Source organism: Harpia harpyja, chromosome 14 (assembly GCF_026419915.1).
Source record: "Harpia harpyja isolate bHarHar1 chromosome 14, bHarHar1 primary haplotype, whole genome shotgun sequence".
Taxonomy (NCBI): domain Eukaryota; kingdom Metazoa; phylum Chordata; class Aves; order Accipitriformes; family Accipitridae; genus Harpia; species Harpia harpyja.
The window spans coordinates 4,004,476-4,022,143 of NC_068953.1; the positions used below are offsets into that span (position 1 = coordinate 4,004,476).

At 45.2% G+C, this 17,668-nt stretch overlaps 1 protein-coding gene across 1 annotated transcript in view; it reads left to right on the forward strand.

Annotated features, from left to right (window-relative positions):
* The first annotated feature begins 688 nt into the window (after nt 1–688).
* Nucleotides 689–17,668, forward strand: part of CACNG4 (calcium voltage-gated channel auxiliary subunit gamma 4) — a 44,277-nt gene continuing 27,297 nt past the window's right edge. The window contains exon 1 of the mRNA XM_052808082.1: nt 689–998. Within this exon, the coding sequence (XP_052664042.1) occupies nt 776–998 (223 nt within the window). The 5' untranslated portion in view covers nt 689–775. The remainder of the gene's footprint in view (nt 999–17,668) is intronic.

Sequence of the window (17,668 nt, forward strand, 5' to 3'; positions counted from 1 at the left end):
ACTGATCGCAGAGGGAGGCTGCGGGAGGAAACCATGGCTAAACGCCCGCCTTTGCGGCAGCTCCCCGACGATGCGGGCACCCTCCTTGGGACCGCGACGCTTTGTCCCCACTGTATTTGGCACCATTTCTGCCGTGATTTCCAGGGCGGCACAAGGGCGGCGTGCGTGACCCACCCGAGCGCGAGCAGCGAAGGTGGCAGAGCTTCGCACCCATCGGGTGGCCAACACCTTCCCGAGCTCCAGATGGATTTTGACCGGGCTTTTCCACGTGCGAGCTCCAGGGCCGGACTCCCACCCCCTCACCCCTTCACCCACCCCGGCCAAGTGCCCACCCCGACGTGCCATGGCTCCCCCCGGCAGAGCCCACCCACAGCCCACGAACGAAGCGACGCTCCAGCCCCACCGCGGGGCGGGGGGACACACACTGCGGACCGGGGGCTCTCACCCGGAGGAGCGGCAGCACCACGTCGGGGGGGCCTGTGTGTGTGTGTATGTGTGTGTGTGTCCCCCTCCCGCCCCACCGCGGATGGGGGGGGGTCCGCGGCCGGCCAGCCCCTCCCTCCCCGGTGCGGCGGGGGCGCGGCTGGCGGCGGAGCCCGGCCCCGCGGCGGCGGCGAGCGGCTCCCCCCGCCCCCCCCGCCCCTTCCCCGTTCCCGCCGCCTCCCCGCCCCCCCCCCCCGCCCCGTGACTCGGCTCCCTCCCGCGGGCGGGCGGCGGCGGCTGCCGGGCGGTGTCGTGCGGCCCCCCGCGCCCGTTGCGGGGACTATGAAGCACCATGGTGTGGTGTGACCGTGGCGTCCAAATGCTTCTGACTACGGTAGGCGCTTTCGCCGCCTTCAGCCTCATGGCCATCGCCATCGGCACCGACTACTGGCTTTACTCCAGCGCTCACATCTGCAACGGGACCAACATCACGGCGGACGAAGCGCAGGGGCCGCCGCGGAAGGCGCGGGGCGATCTCACGCATTCGGGGCTTTGGAGGATTTGCTGCCTCGAAGGTACCGGGAAGGGGGGGGACGCCGAGAAGCGGAGGGGGAAGCAACTTCCCCGGGGGGGACACGCACACGCACACACCGCCTGCGCTCCCGGAGCCACCGGGTAGAGCCCGGGAGCCACCGGGTAGAGCCCAGGCGGAACCGGAGCCGCTGCCTCGGACACGGCCGAGGAGGAGGATGGCGTTACCGTGGCAACCGGCATCTCCGAGATTGCCATGGGAACAGGGCGGTGGGATGCGGAGCTCGGCCCGGGGGAGCTCTGCCCAAGGGGGTGACCTCGCTCCGTGGACGCCCCCCCCCCGCCCTCTTCCCCCAGGGCTTCAGGGGGGTTTTTTTTGGGGGGGGGGGGGGGTCCTGGCGGGGTTCGGGGCTTTTTTGGGGTGCATTTGAGCGCTGCAGGCTTCGGGGCTAGGGACCCCCCCCGCCCCGGGGCTTTGGCCTCAGGGGCTTTGGGGCTCAGCCACAGGTCTGGGGCAGGACGGTGGAAAGCCAAGTTCCTCCCCGTCTACCCTCAGACAGAGACACCGGGAACGTGGTGGAAGGTGGTGTTGCTAGCGTTCGAGTGCTTCAGCGTGGACTCGGGGTTACTTAATACAGCCCAAGGGTCAGGCTGAATAATATTAGCTGATCAAGAGATACATGTTTTAGTGGCTGAGATGGGTAGCAGGACACCCCGCTCCCCGCAGAGGCCGAACATGTGGCTCCCTCTCTGAAAATGGAGTTGTAGAGAAGGCGCGGCGGGTAACTACCGGGACAAAGCAGCACATGGGTGTTTAGAGGATTTGGCACAGCAGATTGGAAAGCCCAGATGGGAAACAACATCTGTCAGCCGAGCGCGCGGAGCTCCGACCGTGGGAAACCAGCACGTCCCCAGGAAAGGGCCACGCGCCGCGGGCAGGCGCTGGCAGCGGGGGCCGGGGGCTGCGGTGGCTCCGAGCCCCCTCACCTGCTGGGTCCATTCCCTCCGCACGAACAGCTAAGAGAGCCTCCGTGATGCTGGATGGAAGGGAGAGCGGAGAGGGAAGCCGTTGACTTTTGCTGAGCTGCTTTGTGGCTCATAGGGGGTGGGGGTACGCTGGAGTCTTTCTTCCCACAGTAATGCACTTGGCATATCGGCTGCAGTGCACCTAATTCCATCAGCACAACTTAGCACACACGAACTTTACAAACCTGGTTTCCTGGCTTATTCTAACTGACAGACAGCTCAGCCCAGACGAGCCCAGCTATAGTTCAGAGCCCAGCAGCTGTATTCGGAGGTTTTTTTCCTCCCCAGAAAAGGCTGTAGCATGGTAGAAGCACCTCATCCTCACGTCTGTTCTCACCTTCTCCTTTTGCTAACAATTTGAGGCTACAGTGTAACATCATTTTTTCTCTTAAAATACCAGATTTGCTACCGAGTAATAGTATGTATACATAGAATAGCTGTAGGACAAGAAAATGTTTTTAGACAATAAAGAGAGAAAGAATTACCGAAATGTGAGGGTTTACGGGTAATAATAATGCTTGGCTTTATGACTCCTAAAGGAAATCTAACTCTCGGTATGGGCTTTTATGACACCTGGCAAATGAGGGCTTGCATCTGAGAGCTCCTGAGTTTGCTTGAGAGAGGCTGAGCATCTCCCACTTGAACCGAATCTTGAGATCTTCACCGAACTTGTTCTAGTGTCTTCAGTCTCCGTTTTCCGTGGAAAATAAGTTTGTTTGCATCTTGCGGGAGTTGCTGAGCTCGATCTGCTAGACTGGGCCTGTCATCTCCGGGAGAAATCCCTGAGTTTCCCAAAGTCAGGATTTCGGTATGGTCTTCCAGGAATCTCATTCATAGAAATGAAGTGCAGCTTTGACTGAAACTGGTGGAATTTTTGCCTTGATTTCAACTGGGCTTAAGTCAGAACTTATTAAAAGAAAAAAGAAGTCAGTGAAGTCATGAGAAATGGGCAGCATCGCAAACAGTGCCTGGTAATGCTGGCTGATCTCCGGTCTCATTGCATCACTGGGGCAGCGCCTTCCTGAGCACATTTTATTTGCGAGGCTATCTGTGGGAAAATTGCACCCAGCACTTGCGTGCAAGTGAACCTTGAGTGCTCATCAATTTAGGAGACAAAAAAGCATTTCATGGGACCCATCTATCCAACGGCAATTGAGCTGTTCTGCTCAAAATTCAAATGCTCGTAATCAAATTACAAAGTTAGAAATTTTAAAGTTGTCAAATATGTGCTAAGAATGGACAATTTGAGAAAGCTGTCATCTGTTCACAGATATGAGGAACAGAGACTACATTCTCTCCTACATTTTCAGTATGTTCTGTCTTTGTAAGATAAAATCTATAGACACATTAAAATATTCATGTTTTAAACCATATCATGGGACTTTGATTTCGACATGGAAAGGTTCCTTTGTTTCATAAAATAATAAAACCGTTTCTAGAAGCTGATTTAAAGCAACACCCCCTTGATTGTTTCAGAGCATCACTCCTTCGGAGTGGATGGGTCTTTTAGTAAAATCAACATAACAGTTGCAACTCTGAGGAGACATACAGCAAGAAAATAATTTCAGTTCTAGATTTTTGTATGCGATTAAATAGTCTGGCTTCAAACCTATTTTTAAAACTCTTTTCGTGTTTTGGAGTAATACTTACAAAAACCTACTTAATTTATTTTAATGGTCTTAAGCACCATTTCACTCTTACCTCAAAAAGACAAATCTAAGACACAAATGTGCAAAAGCTGAAAATACCTTAAATGGCCTCTCAAATTGCTTTTGACATGAATAAAGCATTTCACGGAGTAAATTTCAGGTCAATTGAAATTTTCCATTAAAATGTTTCTCAACTAGATCCATAAACCACCCTGTATGCTGGATTTTGAACAATCACCTGTTCAGTGTCCCCAATTCCAAGATTTCAAACAAAATTGTTGAAACAGAATGGAAAAGGATAACCTTCTAATCAAATTATTAGGTGTTCCTCAATGTTTTCCTGTTTTTCTTCTTTAAGACAACATTTTACAACAAATTAGCTTTGTAATGATAACGGGAGCGATACGGTTTAGGGATCCAGCATATTATCTTTGTTTGGAGCTGCAGTTGTCTTGGGGATGAAATCATGTTTCAGTACTAGGAGTCGATACTACTATGGAGCTTAGTCACTCAAGAAGTAGCATTAATGATACATCAGTCAAACTCCTGCCTGTATAATCCCAATTTTGTTCTTTTAGCGTGTTTGTCAAAGGTGGAGGTAGGAGGCTCATTGAGTGGATTTTAAATAATAGCAGTATTTCTGTGTGGATTTTTAAAACTTATATCCAAGGTAATTGCCTTGGGTAGGAAACTGTTTAAAATAATTCTTGCTATGAATGTGCCTGTAGCAGAAGTGGATGCGATTCGGCTGAGCCTCTGCAGTAAAATGGCCCAGGGGCTCCCTGGCAAAGCTGGTTTTTGGTTTTCTGGGGCCACGGCATCTACGATAACTGCAGTTTTGTCAGCTAAAGGTAGACTCTCACTGGAGTAAGAAGTTTCTGATGAAGCCGCTGTGCAGCCGTCCACACCTGAGATCTGCACCCCAACCCACAAATTAATAATAAGAGCAAACCAGCCCCATGCCAAGTGGCTGCTCTTATGTCCCGTGTCCACACTCGAGCTATGGTAGTCGTCACAAGCTCTGGGTGTCTGTCAAGATGGTGCAGAGCAGAGTCTTGCAAACACAGCAAATGCTGTGTGTCTTATGAATAATCATTTTGTGGTCAAGCCAACCCGAGACAGAGAGATTAAACCACCATCATTTTCCAGCAGCCCCCATTCCTGTGGTAAATGTGCAGCACAACTATGTAAACCTTGCACGGTTTTATTCTCAAGGAGGATCTGCTATTAAAATATTTGCCTAGGAAGAAAAAAAAAAGGATTTTAAAAACACCACTTTATCCACTGAAACTGCTTATCTTGGTGAACAATCGTGCTGAAGTTAATAGGACAGCTCACAATAGAGAGCTCTGCAGGCTCTGTGACATCAAGATATGAAATCAAGTAATGTACTTGTAATTTAAATTTATTCAAGAGTATTTTATTAAACACTTCAGCATATGAATCTCTTAGAACCCATTGTGTCTACTGCTTTTAGTATTCCCTGTTTGCCATTTACTTTTCAAGTGGTGCAATTGGTTATTTAGTTCACGTGGAACCACGCGTCCTTCTTGACTGGGTGGTTGGAACATTTATAACTGGGAGGAAGGATCGAGTAAATCATTTATGACTTGAAAACTTGCACAAACGCACATTTGCACAATTATTTGCGAGTCTTCTGGCCTGGATGAATGCACACAAACATGGGAGCTGCAGCACGCGCATGCGCTGCTTCCATGGATACTCTTGAAAACAAAATAAAAATGCTTATACAAATGTTTGAGGCAAGCAAATAAAGGAAGGCTGCTATCCATCAATACTGCAAATTCATAGCTCATCCAAAAAGAATGAATATTCTTTAGTATTCTCAAAGCAAAGCTGTGAAGTCCTAGCACCACCACTGTTTGTAATAAACTAAATACAATGCAGACTTTCTATTCAAATGCTATTACCAAAGTTTTATTTGTCACAGAGCAAATGTTGTATCACTTTAACATCAGACATGACCTGCCTTGGAGGTTATATCCACAGGCATGTTAAGAGGTGGCTGGTCTTCTCAGTCTTTACAGACATGTGAGCCTATATTCCCACTGTGAAAGAAAGTAGCTGCAAATGGAGAATACACAAATGGGTGTCTCTGCTCTGAAAAGCTTATTCAGTGTATGCTGTAGCCTGCTTCTAGGACAATTTATACATAGTTTGTACATGCATTATAGGTCCCGAAGAGTGACCTTTCATCCATGAATAATTCAAAACAACTGTAAACACGTTAGAGAAGGACTTTTCTGAGATTCACCCCATGTTTTCATCCTTTCTTTCCGTACATCCTACTCATACCATCTCCATTTCCTTGGTAAAACACGTGCTGTTGAAAAAGTGTCTGTGCTGCACTCATTGCTTTTAAAAGCAGTTCTTAGAGCTCCAGTGTCATTTTTGCAACACTGTTTGAAGCAGTGCAGTTTTGCCAGCAATTGATGGAGTGATTTTTGACAGCCTTTTAATGTTAATTTTTTTCAAGAGCATTCCATTTGCTAGAGAGAGTTTCTGAATTTGGAACAATCTTTACGGATGCAGAATTTAATCTCTTTGAAATATTGTCTATAGTATAACATTTTTTAAAGTACTGAGAAATTTTGTGCTGGAGGACCTGTCACCAGAAGATGGGTTAAGGCATTATCTATTCTCTTCCCAAATAAAAAAAGCACAGATCTCCTAAATGCACCTCTTTGAACATTTGTAACAGAGGGTCTCAAATGACCGTATTGATGTAACAAAACATCCATTCTTCCTGAGACGCTCTATGAAACAGGGATCTGAAGCTAATTGACTGAATATATGTCGCTTTAATGAATTAATTTGCTTTCTTGAACTCAATCTACTATATAGCCAGTAGGGAGCTATCAGGCTACAGGAAGGTTTTGGTTTTTTCTCCGTGGCTCTCAGCATGTCAGATATCCCAATGCAAAACTTAGAACCCAAAGACTTTCTGTGCATTAGCGATACTCCCCGAAGGCTGTAAACCAATGAAAGCACATTTGTAGTCCAGCTGTAAAGCTTCTTCATCTGTGCAAGATGTAGTGTGGATAATATTAATCTTACTAGGTTTCAGAAATGTTTTGTGAAGAGTCAAGGAGGCATTGGGCTATACAGATAGGATACCTGTGGCTGTGTTGCGCTATAGTTACTTTTCTATTCTGCTTATAATTATACTGCACGTTGTAGGTGGTGGTAGTATCTGTCAGAGCCATAGTAAGCCATTTTGGGGTTCATGGGGACCTTTGCAATGTAATGTAATTACATTGTCTTCGGGCTTCTTCCAGCAGCCGGTACCTTTAACTGACGTGCTACCTTCCAGGCCAGGTTGGATGGGGCTTTGAGCAACCTGGTCTAGTGGAAGGTGTCCCTGCCCATGGCAGGGGGTTGGAACTAGATGATCTTTAAGGTCCCTTCCAAGCCAAACCATTCTATGATTCTCTGATTCTGCCATGGACTGTTACTACTCTTTTACCTATTGGCAGGAACTTGTAGCTGTTGCACCTCATCAGGGCTTGCCCTGCCTTCTGGCCCCTCTACTAACCGTCACCGGTGTAAACTGGTAAAACAGGCAAATATGACAATGTAGTTTTTTGTTCCTGTAAAATTTCAAGACAGTAATTATTTCTCCGGTCAATCCTGTCCCATTCGCTGGGTCACTCTGCGTTACTTCTGCCCAGATCGTGCTGTCCAACCTGTAGCTTTGGTCAGAGTCTTGCCAGGTGCAAAACACATGAACCTTCTTAAAAAGCTGGGGAAGAAGGGGAGTATATCTGATACCTCCATTCTGTAGCCTTGTGTATCTTTACAGAAACAGAGAAAAAAAGAAAAAATATTGGGAGGGGAGGCTAGCGCTTTCATCTCATTTTTAATTCTTTTGAGGAGGTAGGAGTACGTAGGTACTGAGTGCAATTTGAAGTCTGTTATTAATACCTCTCAGCACCCAGATATTTACTTGGTGTCTGTGTGGTTTGTGTGCCAGAGCTGAGCAGTGATTTCTGTATCCCCAAACTGGAAATGGAGAGGGAGGAGGAGGATGGACGGGCTTGTGGGTCTGGGCTTCGCTAGGTTTCCTGCCTGATTTGCGGCCAGTTACTTTATCTTTCTGCCCCTGACTAGGAGGGATAACTGTGCTTCCTTCCCACCCACTTTCCTCTCATACTAGCAATAAAAGGGAAAAGAAGTTGTGGAGAAACTGGGACACGGCGATAGGGCTGCCCAGCTCAGAGAAAGTGCATGAACACTACTTTAACTGGGTTTGAAGCATTTTGCTTGCAACTTATGTTTTATACATGCAGTATTTTGTGTTTAAGCATGTCTTCCTTGAGGGACAGGATTACGTCTGATTCTCCACCTACGTAAATTTAACTGCTTTCTAGGAAGGCGGTGGAATTATGCCAATATGAAGCCAATATAAGAGAAGGGATCATAGATCTGTCCCTTCAATTGGACCTTTTCCTGCTGGTCCTTCTTTTCTGAGCCAAGACTCATCTCAGGAAATAAATCTTACGATGGAACTGAAAAACTGGTCCTGCTTCCAAACATTACTTTGTGCTTATCTTCATTTTAGACTTCTGTTTACTGGTATTTATTATGTCGCAGACTTATGGTTCAGCATCCAAATTCTTACCAACAGATGGCAAGGCAGGATGCACAGGAGTAGTAAAATAAACAGGATAAATGCACAACTGCCCATATGTCTGAGAGGCTGATACACATTTATGACTTCAGAACAAAAGGATGTTTTCAGTAGACAGCTCCAGTGCTGTGCAGGGCTTCTCGCTATTTTCTGCCTTGTCCTGAAGTCTCTCACTTCTTCAGCATATTTTGATCAGTTATATTACAATATATTTCATCCTCTCTCTTCTATTCCCAGATAGTTGTTTCCTTTGGTTATTTGTCTCCACCCCCAAAGTACATCAGTTCATTTTACCTTCAAAATTTTACAGTGGAAGGTAGCTCTTTCCTGGGCTTTGGCTCATGTTTTTTCTTTCAGAGTGGTTGTTTTGGCTATTTTGAGGGGCACACAGAGGTGCTGGGGACCACAGCGACATTTGAGACGGTGACTTTCGCTATATAGGGATTTATTATAATATTAATGGTAAGTGGCCTCTCTAATATCTCAAAATAGCAAGCCTCAGGGCGAGCTGCCTGCAGGATGGATAGCCCAGCCTAGACAGACTTTAGCTAGATTTCCCTTCAAATCTGGGGGCATTTTTGCCAGTTGTTGCATGTGTGTGTCAAATGCAGTGAAGGCATTGAAGCAGTTCTTGATTTAGCCTGGCAGATACTCCAGCCCCTCTTTCTCCTCCTTCTTGTGGCATCCTGTTGTCTTAACATCTTTGTTCTCTTTCTCTTTTTGCCTTTCCTTGCTGAAATGTTATAACTTTCCTTCTGCTAAAAAGGTACCTTCTAAATTAGCTTTTCAATGAGGGCGCGAGAGTCTTTCTTTAGGAAACTGGTAGATACTGCCCCGGGTAGAAATTTAGGATTTTTAATTTCTCTTCTTAACTCTCGAGCATCCCTGTGCCATCCTGCCAATGAAAAATGTATCATCATGTACTTGTCAAAAGGTATGAGGTTTGGGTTCTCTTTTCTCTACCTGTTTTACTTTGTTTCCCATGCGTTTATCCAGGCTCCTGCTTACTTTACAAACAGCACTGCAAGTTCTTCTTCAATAGAACTGAGTCATTTTTTGTCAAATGTTGTATATGTGAAGGAATGCCAGATTATAAACATGCGGTCATGATATTGAGAGACAGATGAAGGAAGAGCGCATTATGGAATTACAGTATTTCCTGTGCAGATTGCCAGGCCCTGACGATACAAATTAACCTCTTTTATTGTTCTTTTTCAAACATTCCACCTTTTAATTGCTGTTTTGGAATTGTGCCACTTAGTTACGCCCTTTGAATCCTTCCCACTTAGCCAGTCCTGTTAGCTTGATAATGCCAAATATTTCAAAGATATTCAGAAGCAACAAGCATCCCCTGTTCGAGTGGGAGAGGTACCCAGTTCAGTGAGGAATTACCACCCTTGTTTAGCTGCCAGGTTTTTTTTTCAGATTTAGTTAATAACCATTTTTAAGTCACTGCCAATTCTCTACTGGAGGTTTTAGATCAGTTTTCTCCCATTTATTCATTTTAAATAATGCAATTTTGTGTAGAATATGGATGACTGAATTTTTTCTCCTGTCCAAATATATAGCATTCAATAATGTTAGGATTGTTATTGTGTCTTACTTGCATCCCAGAGGCACAGTTTATCTATTGTTGCTGCAAGGCATTAAAAAGGAACCATGACATGTTGCAATTATGACTTGAAATAGGATCTTGCCAGAGGTATGTTGCCTAAATATAATCAAATCTAAAATACAACTTATTGCCTATACCTATCTTAGAGCTGTGCATACCTATCTCATGGCTCACTGAGTATCAGTGACGGCTATTAGTGAGACACTGGATAATTTTGTTGTAAGAATTGCCATGCTGTTGGGTTTTTTTTAAAGCTCAGCCCCCAGCATTCAGCTGCCCGCAAGCAAATGCAATGGGAAACTCTTAACGCTGGAAGACCTTGTAACTATTTAGACTGAGTTTTCAAAGGTAGCTATATATGAAAGTTAGTAATATTCCTTTGTATGTGACTCACTAATGGCAATAGTGGGCTTTAATCATCTCTGTCCAGTGGATCTTCTGAACTCAGGTAAACATAAGCAATGCTCCTTTACATACTTGCATACATTTAATGCAAAATTGGCTAGAGTTGGTTTCTTTCTTTGTTTTTAGCAGACTGATGAAACAGCAAGTTGCATTATGTCGCATCACATTTTTATCCACATGGATCATGAACAGGGTCGAAGCCTGAACTCTGAACTCTGTTACTTGAGCCAGTGGAGTAAATAGCCCAAAACAGATTGTTATTCTCCAGATATGCCTCTGCTGATGGTGGGTAGGTTCTTTGTTGGCAATTGTGAACCACCACATCTTCAGGAACTTGGTTTCTGATGCAGATTGCACGGGGGAGAGCCCCAGACTCTTCATCTATTTCCTCCCAAATTTAACATCCCCTGGTCCCGCTCTGCCACCTGACATACACCCGGCTGACAGCAGTTTATTCCGTATAATTCAAGCTCGGCAACAATATTAACAATTTCAATGGGGTTTTATTAGGGGAATTACCGGAAAACATCAGTACCAAGCAGAGCTATCCTAGACACGATAAAATATCAATTAATAAATCAGGGAGCTAAGTAACAGTTTGGAAATAGCTTCTTAAAACTAGAGTTGCTAACCCCAAGCAGTTGGGTGCTTATCTTTATCCTCCTGCCGGCAGGCAACAGAGCATCAGTTATTTGCCATTACAGCAATTTTGGGTTCACCAGCGTGCTCTTTGCAGACAGACCAACCTCTTCCAGACAGACCGGTAGGACGCAGACAGCCCCAGTCCAAAAGCCCCTCTTACATTTATGCATGCACTGAACCCAAGCCAATAAACCTGGCAAGAGGCTGAGTTTCTTGGCTCAGGCTTCGCGCTGCTTGGATCTGCCCACGCTGCGTTTGGATCAGAGCTGGTCCACATCCCCCCAGCTCTGCCCACTGCGAAAACACATTTTTGTCTGTCGACAAAAGATGCTCCGAGATGATGAGTAGTCTTTTCAAAGACCGTAGCTTATGAACTGTAACCACATTTCCAGTGAAGCTTTGCCTTTGAAGCTTACATTGCATTGGGAGTCAGTTTTTTCAGTTTCATTTTTTAAGTTATGTAGGTGTTTCCAAAAATATTTATCCAAGACTATGCCACTATCTGCTAATCATGAGATTAAACATCCTGTGGTTCTCCTCAGTAGACTGAAGGTTTGCTTCAGAGGTCGGTAAGCGTTTCTCCTTTGCCCTGCACGTTTTGCTGTACTCTTGTCCTTACCTTTAGCGGTGGCAAATGCAGATGGTTTTTGGAGATGCTTTGGTATCCTTAAAGACGCAAGACCTGAAATAAAACACGTAGTATTTAGGAATAATGCTAGGGCTGTATTCACAGTACCACTATATTCATAATCACTAATTATAGCCGTTCGAACAATTCATTTGCAATGTCCCACTATGGTAGTACTTTTATTAAAATAGAATCCTCTTTATAGTTTGGTAGCAAATTAAGAAAGAAGGAAAATAGCTATCCCATTCCATCCGATGTGTTTGAAAGAGGTTTACCCTCATAACTTGCTTTCTAGGGATATTCCCCTTGTTTTTACTTGGACTGCTGGTCTGATTTTCAACGACTGACTTTTTGTGTCTCTTGGTAGCCAATTCCCAGTGACCTTTTTCCTCATTTTGTTTTAATTTCTGTACATAAATGGCAGCGTTCTAGCTGGAGGCAGCCTTTGGGCACAGCAGCAAAACCCCATAGAGAAGGAAAAAACAGGCCAGATATTTTCCACCTGAATTCTAAGTCTTACCCAGGGCTTTGGCCACGCAAAGAGCCAACATGCTCGGCTCTGCAGGATCAGAGGAGCGCTCACACGCAGAAGCTGGACGAAGGGCAAGTGGTTCAGGATCAGGGCCAGAGCCGGGCAGCCAGGACCTCGCCGTTGGCATCTCCAGGCGTCAGAGCTGGGTGCAGCTACTCCCACAGGTTATCCCTTTTTCTGGCGTGACTGCTCTGCCCCAGGAGGGCTGAGCAAGTGGTTGCAGCTGGCCAGAATATGGGTACACAGTTCCTAATGCTGATTTTATAGCATTAATGTGCACCTGTTTTGGTGGCCAACTGGCACTGTGTTCAGCCTAAAATGTCTGTGTAAGCCCCGTATTAAAAGAGGCATAAGAATTAGCACGTATCAAACATGTCATTAGACACGTGCCTGGTAGACATAATGTAGGATAATGAATATGATCACGAGAATAAATTAATAACTGAAAATATTTCTTATACGTATGCACACTTAAAACAGGATAAGAACTAAGTGACACTTGTGTCACCAGTTTATAATTAAAATGCAGTGCTTGAATGAAAATGTAAGCTTCAATTAGCCAGCACGACCCTGCTTCCGGCTTTACTTCCCACTGAAAAGCAACGATAACAAGCTCACATTTATTATCAGAGTTTTTCCTGGAGCTGTGCACTGAAACATGCTCACATCTGAGCCCTTTCACTGAAGACATTTTTTCGCTTCAGCAGTTTGGCATGCCATACAAAGGCTCTCTGATTTTTAGTGATGTTCACCTCCTCTTACATAAAAATGTTTTCTGTGCATATTATTTGGTTTTAGTTAAAGTCCAGGTGCACGGGTTACTGAAGAACCAAAAGGATGGCTCATCACATAGCACAATGGGTAATTATTGCTGAGCTTCACTGTACTGCACAGACAAATCCTTTCTTGGAGCTCAGCATTGTAGCTGTGAGAGAGAGAAAATACCTACGATCTAGCCCAAAGTCCTACAAGGGTAAGAATAGATCCTCTGGTACATGCTTTGCCCATTTAATTTTTAACTATCTCAAGGGATAGACCTTCACAATTTTGTTTAGAGACACTATTTTGCATTTTAATTTCACCAGTGGGAAGTTAATACATCTATAAATTATGAGGTCTCATGTGTTCCCGTTTTCATCCCAGGAGTCTCTCTAGTTAGGCTTTTCGTAAAATGGTTAAATAATTCTCTGGATTTGGCCCCCATTTAAGCCAAGATTTATCTTGATTTATGCATGATCCAGACAAAGTTTCGTGCTGCATTGCCTCGGAATTGAGCTTCTGCTTTCTGGAAGACAGGGCAGGGTCCTTGGCTAGGCAGCCGAGCTCCCTGTGTAGGCAGGCAGGAAGAAAACCCACGTGCCTTGAAAAAGCCATTCTGGAAATGTGTGTGCTGGGTGGGGACCTGCCTGTGTCAACTTGCAGCGGGGTTAATGCTCCGCTACATCTTGGCTCCTGCCCATCTATGCAATTTGGGTACCACGCACGGGGCAATGCCATCCACTTGAGATCCAGATTCTTGAGGTGCCTCTTGAGAGCTGCCGACAGCAATGGTGCCTTCCCAGACACTAATCTTGCCAATGCCAGAAAAATAGGAACCTTTTAGTCTAGGACTTTTACTTATTCAGCCTGCAGCGGTCTGTCATGAGGACATGCAGTAGGTGCTCAGCTGGACATTTTTGCACCCTTCAAATTGGTCTATGTGAGGACAAGGCTACAGGAATAAGAGTCCAAAATAAGGCGGCTAGGGAATGCCCTTCTCAACCAGGGCTTGGGACAGCTGGTGAAAGGGATACAAACCCTAACTAGCCCCAAAATGTCAACATAGAGCAGTTGAGCCTCTGAAAGTGTAATTAAGGAATCTGTCCTCTCTGACGGAGATGGGACCAAATGTCCACATGGATATCTTTTGCAATGCCCCCTCCAATATTTTAAGCAATTTCTACAGGCAGAATTCTTGTAACGTAGGAGTGGATGTCAAGCCAGGATATCTCAACTCAGAATAGATATATGCTCTTAGCTTTGGGTCAGGCAGTGATGTGTGGTGTGGTTACAGCCCCCCGGGACTCTTCAAGTTGTAAAAACTACAAACCTTCTGGTTTTTCACTGGTGCTATTCACGTGGGACAGAGTGACCTCTCCAGAAAGCCTTTCCAACAGCAGCAGCAATCTCTCTCAACAGCATTTAATAACTACCCATGGAGAAAATTACACTCTATTTAAAAGGCCAGAAAAATCATCTTCAGTTTAACTCTGCTGACTTTGGTAGAATTACACCAAAAATGAGTTTTGTCTGATATCCTTTCCCATACTAATGTTCAGTAGCTGGGCTGAAGAAGCCTTTCGAAGGCAGATTAAACAAGTCCGAATGGTGAAATATTCTTTTAATTTTCCTTCGCACATGTTATTTTAGGTGTAGCTTGGAACGCTGCCCTTACGAGAGGCATCCCTTTAAATATTTATACAGCATCAGTATGTAGCCACCTTCATACGTTTTTAATGATATGTTCCTTTTTAAATTAACCATTGGGTAACCCTGTTGTATAGCGTTCCATATTTTGCACTGCCTTTACGCTACCCTTGGATTTTTATTTATTTATTTCGCTGTGGAACAATGAAGATGTCAAGGCAAGGCCCAGGGGCACCGTGGAAATCAAATTCTTGGAGCACCACTGCTGTTGCCATGGTGGACATGCACTCAATAGCACACTGTGCTGCTCTGCAAGCCAAGGGGATTAAAACCCCGGCTCCGCTGCTGGGCCATGTCAGTTCACCGCTGTTACAATGGAAGCTCTTCGTTTCCGTAATTGTAGTTCCCAGGATCGGGGGGAAAAAAAATATTGAAGCAAACCCGAGCAAAGAGGGGAAGGCGCTGTGAAGGGCCAGGAAAGGATATCTCCTTTCTGAGGTTCTCCCTGGGTACCACAGTTGTGTCTGGCAGGTTTCTGGCTTTTCCAGAGGCTTTTCTCTTTCACCTTCTCATTTTGTGTTAGTTAGTAAGAGGCTACGGTACGCTGAGGTGAATAGGACAAAGCCTGACGCTGTCAACTGAGTCAAAGTTCTTTACTATTTCCTCAGCCCTGATTCAGGCTGATGAGTAAAAGTGTTGGCACAAGCCATGGGTTTTTATAACAGTGGGATTTATGAGTCTTGTTTAATTATACCACATTATCATCGCAAAATGATTTCTGCAGAAGCTGCTCATGGCTTGTTTCCATTCTGGTTTCCCTCTCTCCAAAGGGGACCGTAGGAGATGGCTGCACCATGAGATCACGGCCGCATAACCAAAAGCTTAGCGAAGCCTCGGCAGATTGACAAACAGCACATGCATCCCGGGTTTGGTAGGGAGATTGTTCCCCTGACAAAAAACAGAGACATCAGAGCTTGTCCTATGCCCTGTTATACTGAAAGCAAGAGTGAAATATTCCTGCACGCTGCTTTGCAAAGAAGAGTTGCACCCTTTAGAGCTGAAATCCAACGTCTCCTCTCGCCTGCTGAAGGAGCCGTATCCTGTACTTGTTTTGTAAGTAAGAGCTTCGGTTAAGTCAGTAGAGATTTTGTCTGAGGATAATGGGCTCGACGAAATACTGAAATGCCATTTCCCTGAGTTGCAGTGTATTGAGGAAAGAGATTGAGTCACAAGCAATCCCCTTCCAGCGACGGAGCTCAGTTCCCGCTGTACACATTGCTGAATCAGTCCGAGTAAGGATGTCACCCTCTCTTCTGCTGGCATATAAGATACTTTATAAAAAGCACAGGGGTATTTTCATATCTTCCCTTCTATGAACTGAATCTGGTATGATTTGGCTCCAGCAGTGACTTGGTTTGCTCGGTTTTTAAATGTACTGGTAAAGGGACATTGTTTGCTCCAAACAAAAGCTGTCTGGGCTTGGCATTCCCAACGTGTGCCTCAGTAAAAGAAGCCAGGCAGCAGCCGAAGTACAATGAACTGCTCTCTTCCACCACGGGAAAGGCAAGGTACGGCCAAGCTTAAATCGTGCCGTTATTTGAGGTTCTTCTTTGGGTTGCAGAGGCAATTTTTTCTCAGTGTTTGCTGCAAATATGTTTAAATTTGCTCTGTTTTGGAGGCAAGTAGTCAATGCATCTGAAGTGCATATGTTGACATATGTTTCTTTTCACATGCTGTCCTCCATCCGTTTCATGTAGCAGATGCTCAGTTTACCACTTTAAATGTATTCTTATTTACTAGAAATTATTTTAGAAAATAGCTGTTTGGAACTAAACATTTCCAGCCCTTCTTCTGGGAGCTGCTTTTTGCAGCTGTCCTGTGTGGCTGCATGCAGATGTTGACAGGTTAATTTGCATTTGAAGAGCTGGATGCAGTGAGCTAAGCAAGGGTTTTTCTTCCCTGTCTCTGAAGGCAGTCACTTAAATGCTCCCTGCCAAATTTAGCCCTGATGCTACTCTTCTTAATTAACTAGAGCAACATCCAAGCTGAGTTTGGCCCATTGTTAGCTGCCCATTTATTCCAGGGTTGAATTAAGCCCCCTGACCGTGTAATAGAAAGGCTCTTATTCTGAAAAATGATTGTACAAGAGTGAAACGCAAGGACAGTCCTAATCACAGCAAGGCGGTATGTACAAGCTGGTTTATCTGATTTCCACTATATTGTCCCATTGCCAGAAACTGCACGTCCAAACCTTCCAGCTGAGGTTTCTGGTTTACCTGGCTGCTGCATACTACTGGAGTCAGAAATGTTTTAGTAAGAAGGAAATCCTGCTATCAAGAAAAATGTTCAGCTTGCACTGCTTGATCCCCCTTCCTGGAGAGTACTCGTTGTTGTTGTTGTTGGGGGGGGGGGGGTTCCCCTTAAAATAAGATTGCGTAAAGACTTTCAGCACAAAGACCCAAATTTAGACTTCAGTTCTCCCATTGATAAAGAAAAAGGCAGAAGTCTTGATCCACAACCATGCTGTCAGCCTCTAGAAACTATTGCTTCTGGTCTTTCATGTACGTGATCCATCCACATTGCCTCAAAGCACGATTTAGCAGAGACCAAAAACTTTCATGCTGTAGCAGGGAGAAAAGCTAACGTTCAAAGATCCGTAGCCCTGTCATGATCAAGGCCCGTACACTTTGCTTCCTCTTCATTTTCTTTTCTTTCCTTTGGATGTTAAAAACTGTGAAGAGAAGCTTCCTCCAGCAGGTATTAGAGCACCGTACTGAACTTGCAGAAACATAGGAAGGTGTAATTAAAGTTGTTTCTTTTTTTTTTCCACCTTCATTTCACCGCACTTCTGTGCTTCCCAGCCATGTCCCTGCTGTGACCTGCTGTGGGCTGGTGCTGGTCTCGCTTCTCTCCCACAATCTGAATTTCAGCAATTTTCCAGTTTCCTCGTGCTGGTCTAACACAAGTTACAGCTGCAGCTGAGTTTGCTGCACATCCCCCTGGTCAAGGCTGCCGTGGAGACAAAGTTACCCACCTGAACTTTGGCAGTTTCGATGTCTACACGTAGGCATTATAATGAACACTAATAACACGTTGGACTCAGTCTGTGTTTTGGAGCATTCATGGCAAAATTCTTACTGGTAACAGTCAAGTACAAACT